Source organism: Lepus europaeus, chromosome 1 (assembly GCF_033115175.1).
Source record: "Lepus europaeus isolate LE1 chromosome 1, mLepTim1.pri, whole genome shotgun sequence".
In the NCBI taxonomy this organism is placed as follows: domain Eukaryota; kingdom Metazoa; phylum Chordata; class Mammalia; order Lagomorpha; family Leporidae; genus Lepus; species Lepus europaeus.
In genome coordinates this window covers 159492953-159509729 of record NC_084827.1, presented here as the reverse complement: position 1 = coordinate 159509729, position 16777 = coordinate 159492953, and the positions used below count along the sequence as shown (strand labels likewise).

Genomic DNA, 16777 nt, shown 5'->3' with positions numbered 1-16777 from the left:
GGGAGCATTATCTGATGTACATATCTTTGTTCTGTTGTAGATTTAAATAAATTGTTATTCTTTTTTGTTATTGAGCAAAATGTTTTGTAAATATGTGCAGAATTTGAAAAGCCAACCTTTCCAGACCTGGCTTTTCCCCTGTGAGCCCTTAGGCAAACAACTTATAGTACTCGAGTTACAGCTTATGAATCTCTAAAATGAGACCATTGATAGTTACTTCACAGACTTGCAAGGACCATGTGTTTGGAAGCATTTAGAAATTAGTGTATTACATACCATGGGTTAGACTATAAAAGAAATAATGAAAGAATGGATCATCTCTGAATTGCAACTAGCATCCTGCTTTGCTTGTTAGTAATGACCTGACAAATTTCCTAGGACACACAAGTCAATTCCTGGTAAATAGATTTTAAAGGACTCTATTATCATGGCATGTAGCTCTACAGCAGTCATCAGTCTGCATGCTACAAGCTACTTGTAGAACCCTCAAAAGCTATGGAACTAGTAAATTAATCTTATTTATGTATGTTCTGTAATATATATTATTCTTAATTATTCATCTCTATGTTCATAAAACAAAAGAAACTGGTAAGTATGAGTAATAAGTGGTACTCAGCTGTGCTCTGAAAGGAAAACCAATGAAAGCCTGGCTCACATAAAAACACAGCCATGAAATTACACCTCAGATAAATAACATTCCTTTAATTCAATTGAATTCCCTCCCTGGCCCTTTTTATTACTTGTGTGTACTTTGGAAAACTTAAATATCTTCTTTAGCACTAGCTTTGTCACCTATAGTATTTATTTAAATATGTTGTTGAAAACTAAGTGAGAAAGTCAAATTAAATTCTAGAAGATAGGCTGGCACCACGGCTCACTTGGCTAATCCTCTGCTTGCAGCGCCAGCACCCCAGGTTCTAGTCCCAGTTGGGGCACTGAGTTCTAGTCCAGGTTGTTCCTCTTCCAGTCCAGCTCTCTGCTGTGGCCCAGCAGGGTAGTGGAGGATAGCCCAAGTGCTTGGGCCCTGCACCTGGCCCTGCACCCGCATGGGAGACCAGGAGGAAGCACCTGGCTCCTGGCTTTGGATTGGCGTAGCACTGGCCATTTGCATAGTGAACCAATGGAAGGAAGACCTTTCTCTCTGTCTCTCTCACTGTCTAGCTCTGCCTGTCAAAAAAAAAAAGAAAAGAAAAAAAAAATAGAAGATAGTACCCTGCACATAGTAAAAGCTTAATAAAGAGTAGCTATTAGTTCTTCCACAGTGATAGAAATTATATCTCCTAATTTGGAAGATAGCTATGAAAGTTTTTATATTTTAAAGCAACTTTTTAAAAAAGTCACTGTAATCCATAAGCTATACTTTGGAAATTTATATTCATTAAATAAAAGTTAAAAAAAAAAGTCACATCTCCTTGAATATGGACTAATTTAAAGTTTTGCCATCAGTTTATTTCTCCATGTTCATGCATTTGCACTTATATTTGCACATGATATTATTGATTGATTATTTTGATGAGATGAGTCATTCATCCCTACCTTATTGAAAGGTAACCTGGAGCTGGAAAAGGTGGGGTACTGTGAAGGAGAACTAGAATACAAATCAGTTATGATGTCAAAATCTGTAGACTTCAGAGTCTCTAAAATTGTTTTTATTTGTTCCATTTGAACAAAATTCAAACATGAACCTTACCATTGTGTATAGCATACTATAAAAAGAGGAATGTAATACTCATGAAGAAAAAATCTGTGCAATTGTATATAATATCTTAATACTGATAATTATGTTCACATCTGGCTTCTTTAGATGTTAACCAATTTGTGTCCATAGGCAAAAATCCAGTCTTTCAAGATATTACTAGTTGTGCACCATATCTTTCCCAAGGATTAGCCTTTGGAGGAAAGTGCATTGATAATGCCCAGTGGTGGTTACTTCAATTCTAGTGGTTGTTGTTAGAGAGACATAATTAAACCTTGTTTTCTTCTTGTGTTGTAAAAGATTTCCTATTATTATTTGTTAGAATACTCTAAGGAACCCCTTTGTACAAGTTTTTGTGAAATTCTCCGTGGGACTTGATGCTGTGGAACTTTTGAAGCAGATAGATGAGCTTGGTAAGCCCTGATTCATGAAACTTTTGTTCACTAGTTATGTCAGAAATGTGGGAGAAATTCTTTTTTTTATTTCCTCAATATTTAGTTAGTAGCAACTTACTCAAAAGAAAAGCAAGACTCTGAATATTTTGTTCTATCTTCTTACCAGTTAGTTGTACAATTACAAGTAGTAATGCAAATTTGGACTCTCAATGTCTGTAGTTAGTTTCAGTAATTATACTGCAGTGTACATCATGTAAATTCAGGTTTTTCTTCAATTACACATAGGTAATGAGAAGTAAGGACACACTTTTTTACAGGTGCTTTCATAAAAAGCAAGTCCTTAAAGACAAGAGATGATGAAATGATTTATTTTTGGTTACATTTAACATTTTATCTCTACTGGCTTCAGTATCACTTGACTAAGCCAGAATGTAACTGGGTTGCAGAGGACTGTAAAGAGATAACAGAGTTAGCAAAAGCAAGACAAAGGCAATGGGGGGATTCAAAAGTAAATAGACATAAATCAGTATTCAAGGTTGGGTCTTCCTCCCATGGTCATTTTAAAGGAGTTGGCTGCTGAGGATCAAAGCAAGCTGTCTGAACTTGTGCATCCCCACCTTCAATGGAAGGAATGCAAGACATCTAATTCAGTCTGTGTCTGATTCACCGTTGCTATGCAACCACGGGTATGAGGAAAGGATTGAGAGCATCAGAATTTGGCAGCAATAGAGCAAATGGCCCCTCCTCCTCAGCACTGCTGGGACATAAATGACTTGGGTTAGAAACCAGTAGGTAGGAATTATGCCTACATTTGTATGGAACATCACTGTGCCCATTTTTTTGAAAGCTGATCCAGTTTGATTAAAGAAAAGTGCTAATGGATTTATTCTCTAAAATATTATTTAGGTAAGGGATCATTTGATAAAAATATCAGGGATAAACAACAAAATTCTCATAGAACTTGCCATTCCTAATTTTTGAAACAGAAAGATAAGCTTAGAATTTAAAACATGATTAAAATGAATGCAGTAGTGACACTTTGTGTATGTATTATGCATTATATATATATGTTAAATAAGATACATACATATGTAACTTAGTGTCTAAGAGGTTGTAGAGTTCAAACGTGGGGGCACTGTATCCCTAAAGCATGTCTTCTGTCTACCAGCGTTTCTAAAGAATCCTCTGGTGTCCTGTTGATTTCTGTGGCCGCTGGAGGCCGCTGTTCAACTACAATTTACCCCTCCCCCACCAACATCTACATCAAGTAAAATATTTCACTGTAAATTCTAATAAAAAATGCATTTTAGATGTTGATCTCTGTGAGAAATTTAGTCTTTTTTTTTTTTTTGGACAGTGTAAGAAACATGTTTGAGTTAGGGTGCTGTGAGGAGGGATTTCTGATATTCACAGGTTTCTTGGTATTCATGATGATCAAGTCAGTAAAAATTTAAGTGGCCAAATGAATTGTTAACTTGCATTTTTATTTTTACCCTTTGTCCCAGTTGATTTTCTCACAAGGAATCATGAAATTGAAAAGCAATTAAATTCTCTTTCTTCCAGAGTCATTACCTAAAATAAAATCTTGATCATTTTGTTTGGATTAATATAGATATCAATAGAAGTTATACAATAATGTTTTAAATCACACAATATTAGAAAGTTGCAACTATATAGAATAAAGCCTCAGATCTCTTAAGTGTTTTTGATGTACAGCTTATCAAATGACAGTTTATTTATTCTACAGATTCAGTATAGACTTTCCTCTGTTTCAATTGTCCTTTCACATTCCCTGTGCAGACATTGCTGTCTTGTCTATTCTCAATGTTACCACTGGTTTGTCATTTTCTTTTTAACTATATTTAGATGGATTTTTTTAAAAAAATTATACATTTGTACTTTGTTAACTAAATTGTAACAGAATATATCTTCCTTTGAACCTGCATTTATTGTATTTTTATTTGAATTGAGTTTATTTATTATAAATTAAATTTATTTAAATTGAGTTAATTTTTAATTAACTCAAATTTTTCCTTAATGAATATTTCCATGCTTGGAAACATTTTTCTAGGTATAGAACACTAGATATTTTTAGAATAAATTCTACAACCTCCCATTATTTGTAATGTAGTTTGGTGTTTAACATTTATACAAAATATCAGTATGTTGTCTTATGACTACCATAATCAAGATTGTAATGTGTTTTTTAACCCCTTTTGGTTTGTTTCTTTAGATATTCTGAGACTGAAATTAGAAAACAACATTGACATCATTGATCAGCTTAACACACTATCTTCTCTGACAGTAAATATTTCCTCTTGTGTATTGTATGACCGTATTCAAGCATTAGAAACCATAGATGAAATGGAGAGAGAAGCTAAAAGACTCTCTAAAAGCAATGAACTCTTTGGAAGTAAGTGTTTTTCTTTGTACTAAAATTGGCCAAATTTTTCCTTACCTCTTTTAAACAGAGCTCAGAAGAGTAGTGTAGGGGTCACTGCTCCTTCTGATGTCTTTAGAAATGAGAATCTTTCATGTAGTCAACCAACCCTATTGTCTAAGTACAGGGGTTCTTCAACATATGTCAAATTTCTTTGGTGCAATTAAAATTAAGAATGAAAAAGACTACACATTCACAGGGTAAAGTTGAGTCCACCTTCATAATCAGTCAAGATTATTCATTTAAAAGTGTGGTTTTCTGTAATTTTAATAAGTGGCTTAGGGTGATGTATTTGATCTGGTCACTTAGTTTGTGATTATACTCTCAAAACCCAGCTTTGAATTGCTGCAGTTGACAACTCTAATTAACCATCCTTTCTGTAAATTAGGAGCCTGAACCTACTGTCATGTTACTAACTCAATCAACTGTTTGGCTGCCCCCTATGTGTACCCTATAAACAATGAATAATGCCAACCATAAAATAACCTTTCTGCTGTTGTTGCTATTTTATTTTTAGGTGTTATTTTTAAGCTTCCTTCCAACAGAAGCCAACACAGAGGCTATGACTCTGAAAATATCTTTCTTCCTCCTGTCGTAAAATATACCATCCGCATGAGTCTCAAGACTGCACAGACCACACGAAGCCTAAGAACCAAGATCTGGGCCCCAGGGCCGCACAACTCTCCATCACACAATCAGATCTATGGCAGGGCTTTTGTTTATTTACAGGATAGTATTGAAAGAGCAATCATTGAATTGAAAACTGGCAGAAACTCTCAGGAAATAGCAGTTCAAGTTCAGGCAATTCCTTATCCATGCTTCATGAAAGACAAGTAAGTTTGCCAACTTTGCGTTAAATCATCAACCACTTTTCTGAGAACTGAGTTCTGCTCATTTATACTGATATATCAAGTGAGAGAGACAATGCTTAGTAAACATTTGCCATATACTTGGTACCTGGGATGGAAGATGCCTGAATATTTCTTAATATTTCTTATTCTGCCTTTTAATAGGTGTACGACCATAATGCCTTTCATATATAAATAGAAAGTCTATTGCATTCAAAGTGCTTTTCATATATTATTTTGTTTGCCCCACCCAACAACCTCATAATTGGGAGCAGAAATTATCATCCATGCTTTTCAGATGAAACTGAAATTCAAAAAGGCCAAGACCAAACCTAAAATATACAAGCAGTTGGAATAAACATTACAGGGGAGATATTATTAGTAAGGGCCTTTGTCTAATGCTAGATCCAGAACTGCATTGAAATTGGATCTAGATCATGACAAAATTCATTTCACAAATATTCTTTAAATGTTTACCCCATGCCAAATGGTTTCTCCGGAAACAAACAAACAAGTTGAATAGGGCCCCAACTCCAGCTGTGTCCCCGCCAAAAAGCATCTCCCCTTCTCTGATGATGAGCTGTCTGCCAGTTAAAGTAACAATGACTGATAGAAATGTAATGTTCCATTAACATCTGCACTTTTCCTAGGAGACATGAAAGTAATTCTTTACCCTTATGGATTAAAAATGAAATGGCATTGGGACATTTCTCCAAGTGAAAGTCTCAGTGGAGCCCAACAAGCAAAATAGATCAGCTTTGAGTTCCTCTTGCAGAAAACAACTGCCTTTTCCCCATTTCCTCTTGTTAGAACCATGGCTCTTTAAATGTGGTTCCTGGACCAATGGTAGCATCAGCATCACCTGGGAACATGTTTAAACTGCAAATCCCTGGCTGCAGCCCAAATAAAACAAATCTGAAGCTTATGAGTAAAGCCCAGAAATCTGTGTTTTTAGAAGATCTTTACATGCTTGTGATGCGACTTTGAAAAGCATTGCAGATGGCTTTCAGTTGTCCTAGGCAGAACCCCTAGGTATATATTTGGGGTGAAGTATTGCAGTGATATTCCAGATCTACTATGAATTCAACAAATTAGCAGGAAAGACTTTTCTATACTGTTTATGAAACATCTCTGGTAGCATTCATTACTTTGAGAAATTGAAATTCCTGGTCTGCATTTTAAATTAAGTACATTGGGTTTCATTTTATTTCATTTTGGAAAATGTAGTTTAATAATAACTAAGACTTCCTAAGAGTTGACAAATACAGTAATTTTGGAAAATATAGCTTTTAGTTAGATAAACCAATCATCATCTAATTTAAAATCTGCTTCTTGGCTAAAAATATTATTGAGACAAAGGAGTATTGAGCCTTGCAATTATATCTATATAATAATTATTTCTCAAGACATACACAAACATAATTTAAATAATATGGTAATTTTATCTAACAATTCAGAACTTTTTTTTTTAATTCTTGCACACTATACTGAGGAAATCATGGCCAATTGTTAAGTCTGATTCACATTTAGTAAATAATGGGGTATATTAATGATTATTCTTAATTTCAAAATAGAATAATTTCAATGTAAAAGGGAATGTGTTCTTTACATGTGAAAATCTGCAAGTGTGTCAGTCATTTTGGTTACTGGATTTTGTTTTTGTTTTTGTTTTTACAGTTTCCTAACCAGTGTCTCTTATTCTCTTCCAATTGTGCTCATGGTTGCCTGGGTTGTATTTATAGCTGCTTTTGTAAAAAAGCTTGTTTATGAGAAAGATCTGAGGCTTCATGAGGTATGTTGAGAATTTTTTCTTTTTATGAACAAGTCCTATTCATAGAACAAGTGATTATTATGATTTTTATCATGCCTATACCAACACAGAAAGCCTATCCCATATGCAGTGAATTATATAGAAAGACAAACATTTTATGAATCACAAAGGCAGCTGATAAGGAAATATTTTGTTTTCTCAAAAAGTGATATGAAAGTCTTTTAATAAGTACTTCTGAAAAACAAAATCTGAATGTTCTGAATAAAATATGAGTAATGATCCTAAGAGAAACTTTTGTCTAAGAAATTACCCATAGGACTTAGTACCTAATGGAAGACATTTCAATATGAGTGATAACAATAACTATTAAGGCAGATTGTTGGCATGGTAACTAATTGAATCAAAATGTAGATATAGATATAAACATAGACATATGGCTTATTTTGGCTATCAAGAAGAAAATTCTCTCTCCTGCATACCTTGCCTCCTCCAATTACTTTCTCCTCTGCTTCTCCTGACTCCTGACTTACAGAAACTAAGAATTTCCTGTTAGCTTCTGACTTGGTTAATAATAATGTTATGATGGCAGACAGGACCAGAAATGTAAAACAACATCTATTCCTGGACATGTTCTTTATCATTAACCCCCTGTCCATAATATCATACTTCTTTTCACAATTTATAATAAATCATTGTGTAGTTTTTAGATTATATTTGAATGGGAGTTATTTTATCTGCTTATCATTAAGTTTGTTCTTAAACTCACACATGTAGTAGAAAGAAAGCAAAGACATTTCAAAACTGGAGCACAGTAATTATTGCAAAACCTGGCTGAAAATCTGAACTAATGAGGTTAGCGTAACCTGTTAGCCCACTTGTACTTTTCAGACTTCTCTTGCCAATGCGTATAGGCAATTTATTGTTTCTCCTTATAAGACACAGTCACTGCTTCCTATCTCTCTTAGTTCAGTATCGGGTTTGCATCATTGTGCCAGTGTTTGAAGCTACATTTCTTACCTTTTCTATTTGATCAACTAATTCTGGGTGATCCTTACAGGTGCCTTTTTATATTTCAGTTACAGTTTGGTAAATGTCCCACTTGGTTTGAGCCCTGTTATATTTAGGAGACTGTATGTAATGGTTTCCTAATTCCAATTTAGGGTCTTGAATCCAGGCCTGGACTCTAATTTTGTTTGCAAACTCCTATGTTATATTTCTCTTTCAGGTCCTGGTACTTAGAAGTGAATTTTTACAGATTAAAGGAAAACATTGAAGTAGAAAATTATGATAGAGACTGAGTTATTTTCTACTTCAAAATAAATATCTACCTTAAAATTATTATTTCTGGTAGAAAGTTAATATAAGTATGCATGTCTACGCATATATACATTTATATGAGTGCAAAACATGTGTATATCTGTGTATGTATCACATATGCATTGCCTTGTTTTGTGTTTGAACTTGAGATTTTCTGAATGCATCTATGTATATCATCAAAATAGCAAAGCATAATGAAGAGTCCTTTCTCAATTGAAGATGTGAAAGATATTCTTATGATACTTTACTTTTTAAGTTAATGTGATATTAATACAAAAAGAAAAGATTCAATGTAGCTCATAGATACTATTTTAAGAGTATAATGATACTTCTTCCCACCCATCCTCCCTCCTTCTTTCTCTTTTAGATTTTAGAAAACATATTTTTAATTAACATTTCTGTCAAAGGCTTTATGCTCCAGTAAATAAAGAAATCAACAGTAAATAGTAAAAAGACCCTCGTTTAGCAGTAATAATAGAGAAGGGCTATAGACAATAATCAAATGGAAAGATAACCATTTCACTCATGTGCAGTAAACTTCAAAATGATCACAGATCATTAAAACTATAGTAGTATAACATTCTTAACCATTGGTTTCACAAAGATATAAAACAAATTTTGAAAAAATATATTTTCAGCAATATGATTACATAGCATCTCTTTTTCTCTTTTTGTTTTTTGATTTTTTTTTTAAATTTTAGCTCCCTCATATAAAGCAGAACATGTGTGGTATTTTTCTTTTGGTATGAAAGCCATATTTTTAACAGTGAACCAGTTTCTGTCTGGTAGTTCTGTGTCTTCATTGCGTAGGCATCTATTTTTAAAATGGATCCAGTTTGTGTTACGGTCAAAGTCACTTAGTGGAAAAATCACTGAATTTGGAAGCAGAGTACCAGGTATTGAGTCTACCAGTTCTATCAGGTATGGGCACTGAAGCCAAGCTCTAAAACTCTCTTAGTCTAATCATGTAGACTTAATTCAGCACTATATTTCCAAAAGGTAGCTCTCTCATAACAGAAGAGGCACTCAATTATTCATATTGTCTATATTTAATCAATTCTATGAATTGATTTTATTTTCATGTAAGGCTCTGAAATGAGGATATATTTGATAGAGGTGTCATGATTTATCTGACGGTGATTTTTCTTTATTGGTGACATATTAAATAATGACATATCATAACATCAGTGGTGTCCTAGATTTGGAGGAACACAAAATATTTGTGAAATAAATTGATGGGAGCAGAAATGGCTCAAGGGGAATGTTCCCAGTGCCTCCTGCGCAGCTTGTCTCTATGACCTGTAGTCCTCTTTCCAAAGATGAAAAAGCTGAGAGTGGCTTGCTGAAGAATGTGTAGTTAGTTAATGACAGATGTGGTACTCAACTCAATATCTTGAGTTTCAACGAACCTTTTCCATATCCTACCTGCCTATACTCTTAAGGACTTTCCAGGAGCAGAATGAGTAATCTTTTCTACTACTACAGCCTCAAAATCTTTCTTTTTAATGCCATATTTTTATATTCAATTAAGGTATAAAGCTGCCCACTTCCTTCTTCCTTCTCATTCAAATTAAACCTAAAAGGTAAAGACAATCAATCTTCTAATTTTTGCTTACTGTAATTATTCTCAAACTTGGGCAAGAAATTCTACTTAGCTGTTATATCATTGAAATCATTAATTTTTTACTTTAAGAAATCAATACAAATATTAGTGACCAACAAGTTTATTTGTGAAAGTAAACCTGCAGTTTAAAAAATATTTTTAATGCTTTTCAATTAGGTTTTGTTCTGTATTCCTTGCTTTTGAAAATTAAAATGTTGAAGCTATAAAATACTGATCTTACAACACATAGTAAAGAGTATTTTCTTGTGACAAGCATTGCCATGGTTTATGAGTTGGCTCCAACTATTTGATCTGTCATTTATGGGCCTTTCAGTACTTCTATTCAGTTGGTGACAGAATTCTGAAGTCATTGCAATTCAGACAGGTAACCTGTTTGTACACTGCAGAGATATTACCAAGACTTATGGGAGGATATTTGGTCTTCTAGTGTTTCACATTAGACAATGTCTTAGGCATTCTTGACATACATGATCTACCCCCCTAGTGGAAATTTGGAACATTCCAAGTAAGAATCACAACACTCTGTATATCTTACTCGAAAGAAATAATATAAATATCTATTGTGAGAATTTTTTTCTTTTAATTGAGGAAGGAAATATCATCATCCCTTTTGAAATAGTGCTTGACATACTTGCTGAATTGACTGAAGAGGACATTACTGTTAAGTAAATAAATGAATACTTATGATTCTTTTCCAGACAGTATTAATGTCAACCTCTGTGCCTGTTTCTTATCTGTGTTGCAACACACTCATACAAAATCTTCTAGAACCTTTTTTTTTTTTCTGCTGTAAACAGAGGTAGACTTTGACCACTGTGCAGAGGGATTTCCCTTGAGCAACAGGTTATCAGATATTGATGAGTTATTCTGGCAAATTCAGAGGCTTGAGACAAGGGACTCTTTGATTACTACACTGGCACCTGACATCTGTCACTTTGTGGAGGAACTGACGGCATCCAAGAAAGCACAGCCAGTAGTTCTCTGTGGGCCTTCTTTCATTGGCGAGTTCTGGCTTGTTTATTACAATAAAGTTGCCAGTGAATCTGGATAATTTATGGATGACTTATATTCTCTCATTGCTCTTTCTCTTTATGAAGAGCAGCTGTTCTCCTCATGGCATAAAATCCTGAAGTTTAACACTTGAGTTTCATGCTAGGGTGTTTAGTGAATACTTTTAAGTGCACTTACCTCAGCCTGTTTCAATGAAAGGCAAAATAATCAGTCTGCAACTTTTATCAACTCTGGGGAATGTGATCTTGAATCTGAAAATTTTCAAAGTTATAGTGATAAATACCTTTAATCCTGGTCTTTAAGCTTGTCAAATTATCTTTCGACAAGCCTATCACTAGAGAATATTCTAGATTTATAAAGGTTATATACTGTTGCTATCAATTATCAGGCAAGAAAACCATGTTTATATATGGTATCAGTTTTATTTCATGGTGTTGCTATATCCTAGATATTCTACATCCATCTTGTGAAACATATTAATATAGTCCCCTGCTGACATATATTACTTCCATATATTACTTAAGAGGGGATGGGGATTTTTGTGGATAGGTTACATCAAATTAAGTGCTGAACATTGGCATTGGGAGTAGTTATACAGCTTTAGTAACTCCCTATTTAATTATATTCAGGTAGGCATAAACTTAAGAAAATCTCAAAATACAAGTAGTAGGTAAGCAATTAAAAGAACTAAACTTGGAAGGCTTCCATAGCCTTGGCAACTCATGACGACAGCCTAGGATGGTTACTGGCGCCATAAACTAGAGTGTCAATTTGTTGGGTCAACAACAGGAGCCACTGTGCACTTGCTCCTCATGTGGGATCTCTGTCCTTAATGTGCTGTACATTGTGATTTAATGCTATAACTAGTACTCAAACAGTATGTTTCACTTTGTGTTTCTATGTGGGTGCAAACTGTTGAAATCTTTATACTAAATTGATCTTCTGTATATAAAGAGAATTGAAAATGAATCTTGATGCAAATGGAAGGGGAGAGGGAGCGGGAGAGGGGAGGGTTGCGGGTGGGAGGGAAGTTATGGGGGGGGAAGCCATTGTAATCCATAAGCTGTACACTGGAAATTTATATTCATTAAATAAAAGTTAAAAAAAAAAGAACTAATAGATTTGGAGGTTATATCATAGGGAGTTAAGCCATCGCATAGGACACCTGCAACCCATATTGGAGTTCCTCGTTTGAGTCCTGGCTACACTGCTTCCAATGCAACTTCCTGCTAGTGTGCCTGAGAGTCAGTGGATGATGGCCCAGGTTCTAGGGCTCCTGCCACCCAGAGAGGAGACCAGGAGGCAGTTCTTAGATCCTGGTTTCAGCCAGTCCTGTCCCTGGCTCTCATGGACATTTGAGGAATGAGCCAGAAGATGGGAGATTTCTCTCTCTCTCTCTCCCTGGCTCTCCTCCCTCTTCCTCAGTCACTCTGCCTTTCAAATGAATAAATAAATCTTTTTTTGAAGTCTAAGATATAATAATATTGGTGTAGATGAGTATTTCTGAAATTTCTGTCATCAAATACAACACAGTAATTTTCTCAGATTGAGTAGGGGACAGGAACTGAATTTCTGGATCTGTGAGGCCTTTTTTTTTTTTTTTTTGCAAATGCAAGAGGCGGCTTTATTTACGTTTTGTGAGGCCTTTTTTCACACACCAAAATATAATTTTGTTTTCAATGACAGCATCCTTAGCAACTGGAAGAAAACTTTACATAGTGATTTTTTGCTCTGTGCTAATTTTTAGTTTGAACAACACTTCTGTTCCTATGAAAATTCAGGTAGAGTATTTACTATAAAGGGTGACAAGGCCTAGCAGGAGAAAAGCAGTAAAGAGAGAAGAAGGTGAGGAAGAGGGCAATGTTAAGAGGAAAAGTCAGCAGCTTTCTCTCAGTGGTGATTAGCAGAAGGTCCACAGCTTAGACTGTTGGCAGTCGGGTAGCTGTTTCCATGGTAACAGCCGGACTAGCAGAGTTATCAAAATGGGATAAGTTACAAAGACAGAAAGTAAAATTCACTTGTTTGCTTATTGAGCAAAAGATCGTGCATCTCCTCTTATTTTTTTCCTAGACAAGTTAGATTTGGGCATGATGACATTGAAAAAACCTTGGTTTTGCAAAAACTAGTCAATTATAAAGCATTACTGGAACATTTCTTTTGTTCTTTTCAAAAGATGGAATATGAAGTTCATAAATTTAACGCTAATCATGACTTGTTTAAGCTGGAAACCAAGATATCCAGATTTCCCCAAAGTGCCACATGTCATCAAACTTAAGACAATTGTGGTCCAGGGGATTCTAGACCTTTCATGATCTTTTTGAGTCAGTGCAAAAATACACCATGCTGCTTTGCTTTTTAACCTTGTCCTCTGGGGATATCATCAAGTTATCAAAGAATATCAGTTGACAGAGAGGTCTGGAGCAGCTCAGATATATGAATTTGTTTTTACAGATATGAATGTCTTTTTAGAAGGATGACAAACTTGATGTGGACTGCCAATGAATGTTAAGGATGGGGAAGCTATGGCTAAGGGCCGAAGGTCTCCCTTCAAAGCCTCCATGCTTCAGGTTTATTGGATCAGGACTATCCTGTTTCTCTCAGAAACATAAATATAGATTATCTTGTTCATTGATGTCTGGTTAAAAAACAGTTGGTTTTTATTATCTCAGTACCTACACTGAACTGGAAGTTAAGTCATGGTTTTTCACCAGCTTTACATATTCATGCCAGAAAAAATGTCACATTCATGTTGTAAAATTCTGCAGAAGATACCATAAATCTGATGACCTATTCTAAATGTGTTTATCTGGAGATTTCTGCTAGTCAAAAATTAAAAAGTGGAATTATAATTCTTATAAAAAGAGCCTCACCATTCAAATAGTTATATTGGGCACGCTGGGAGCATGCAATCTCAAATTGACCTGTATACATAGTCCCATTTCACATAAAATAGTCTATTTCACAAAGCAAACATGGACAAATTACTTGATTCATGTAAATCATTCAAATGTATAGTTCCATGTAATGTAGATGCTCATGGGCATTTTGACATAACACAACAATAACTGTTTCCTGGGAGGATATCAGTTATAGAAGTAGCTAACACTTTTTCCTTCTTACAGTACATGAAGATGATGGGTGTGAACTCCTGCAGCCATTTTTTTGCCTGGCTTATAGAGAGTGTTGGATTTTTACTGATTACCATCACAATCCTCGTCATTATACTCAAGTTTGGCAATATTCTTCCTAAAACAAATGGGTTCATTTTGTTCCTGTATTTTTCGGACTACAGTTTCTCAGTTATTGCCATGAGCTATCTTATCAGTGTCTTCTTCAACAACACCAACATTGCAGCTCTAATTGGAAGCCTCATCTATGTCATTGCCTTTTTTCCATTTATTGTTCTGATTACGGTGGAGGATGAGCTGAGCTATGTAGTTAAAGTATTCGTGGTAAGTCAGCTGTCAGAATGGCTGGTGTTTGAGAAGAATGGACCTTTGTGGTTTGTTTTTAAACTCTCAAATTGAAAGTTCAGTTATCTAAATTTAAAAATTCAGCGATGACAAAATAAGTTTAAAAGTCCTAATGACAGTCTGTTTCTCTGTAACTCTGTATACCGTACAAGCATAATGCTATGGAGAAGAAATCGCTCTATAGTTTCCCAAACCATAACAAGTATCTGTTAAGAAATAGTTCCCGGCCGGCGCCATGGCTCAATAGGCTAATTCTCCACCTGCGGCGCCGGCACACTGGGTTCTAGTCCCAGTCAGGGCACCGGATTCTGTCCTGGTTGCCCCTCTTCCAGGCAAGTTCTCTGCTGTGGCCCGGGAAGGCAGTGGAGGAAGGCCCAAGTGCTTGGGCCCTGCACCAGCATGGGAGACCAGGAGAAGCACCTGGCTCCTGGCTTCGGATCAGCGCAGTGCGCCGGCCACAGCAGCCATTGGAGGGTGAACCAATGGTAAAGGAAGACCTTTCTCTCTGTCTCTCACTGTCCACTCAGCCTGTCAAAAAAAAAAAAAAAGAGAGAAAAAGAAATAGTTCCTAAATTGAGAACAGTTAAAATGTAATACTTACATATCACATTTTAGAGATAGTTAAGTGTTTAACTCTTTTCTGGTCCAATTACTTAAACATCTTAGAGCTCCTAGTATTGAAATTGTTCTCAAAATTTTCATAGCACATAACCTAGCTTACAGGTGTAATGACAAATACACTGTCAGCACATAACAAACTTTGAATATTCTTTTGCATTTTCAATTCAAAAACAGTAAAATAATTCAAGAACTTTAATGAAAACATTAAGATTTCTGATTTCAAAGTTTGGAAAATTGAAACAAATCTTGTTAAAATTTCAGTTTATGAAAATAGAAATTGATGAATAATTTTATGTAGCATTGATTACTTTTTGTGTCAACAAATTTTAAAATTGTAAATTGTTGCAATTATCAGTATTAGGTAAATTGATTCTCCTGGTATATATTTATTCCTAATATTTCTGTTACTTAAAGTTAAAAAGTGAAAACATCTGGTCCCTAGTGATTTCACTTAATTTCAGTCTTCACACTGCATTACTCTGTAATTATTTTATGTATTGCCAAGAAACATTTAAGAAGTTTATATATGTTTTTTGGATTTTAAACAACTATTTTCCCCAAATTCAATTTTCCTTGTGTTTTCTGCTCTTTCCTCTGTCTTCTTTCAACAAAGTAGAATGCTTGGTAAGGGCCCCTGTATTTCTAAGTATGCTTAGTGAGTGTCAGTTTTATTTCTACAAATGTCCATATTTTTTAAGTATCTAAAGATTCCTCTGAGTACAACATATAAAATCTATAAGAACTATCATTGCTGTTCATTTTCTTCACAGAGTCTTCTGTCCCCAACAGCATTCAGCTATGCAAGCCAATACATTGCACGATATGAGGAACAGGGCATTGGTAGGTAACTTCCTGTAAAACCAGATTTTATCTCTCACAACTGTGATATGTATCACAGAATAATAAATATCTGTGTTCACTTTTTAGGCATGCAATGGGAAAATATGTACAGTTCCCCAGTGCAGGATGACACCACCTCATTTGGCTGGCTGTGCTGTCTAATCCTAGCTGACTCTTTCATTTATTTCCTTATTGCTTGGTATGTCAGGAATGTTTTCCCAGGTATGAACATGCTCTTTGTGGTTGACTTCATAATAAATCAGTTAATGATGTATTTGATTTCCATATATAATCTTCAAAACAAACATTCAAGTTGCAATAAAAATTTCAAGTTGAGATAATGCATTGCTGAATTCCCTGATACTGCATAAAAAGATGGAGTAAGTTAAGAAATAAGGACCACTGTTGAACCAACCAGCCGTGCAGAATAATACTGTGAAACAATCTTCTAAAAGGAGAGTTTATCATGTTCCAGTGGAAAAAGACAAGTTGGGCTCCCCTTTCTTGGTTTTAAACAATGGTCCTTTCTAACAAACTTGGTATTTTATTCATTAAGCCTTATTTATATATGTACATTTTTGGGTGCTGTGAAAAGAATATTATTTCAATTACATAACATTTTTGTTAAAGGTAAGTATATAAAGACAAACAGTAGATCAATGATGGCTTCAGACAAAATATCAACAGGGATTATCTTCAAACGAGAGAGAATTTTTTGGAGTTTGAGAAATGTTCTAATAA

The 16777-nt window shown here is 34.9% G+C and overlaps 1 protein-coding gene across 1 annotated transcript in view; it reads left to right on the top strand.

The window, feature by feature from the left end:
* The window catches only part of ABCA12 (ATP binding cassette subfamily A member 12), a 183908-nt gene that overhangs the window by 115730 nt on the left and 51401 nt on the right, over positions 1-16777 (top strand). The window contains exons 20-26 of the mRNA XM_062201848.1: positions 2019-2109; positions 4325-4504; positions 5049-5364; positions 7057-7171; positions 14225-14554; positions 15967-16036; positions 16124-16258. Coding sequence (XP_062057832.1) covers positions 2019-2109; positions 4325-4504; positions 5049-5364; positions 7057-7171; positions 14225-14554; positions 15967-16036; positions 16124-16258 — 1237 coding nt within the window. The remainder of the gene's footprint in view (positions 1-2018; positions 2110-4324; positions 4505-5048; positions 5365-7056; positions 7172-14224; positions 14555-15966; positions 16037-16123; positions 16259-16777) is intronic.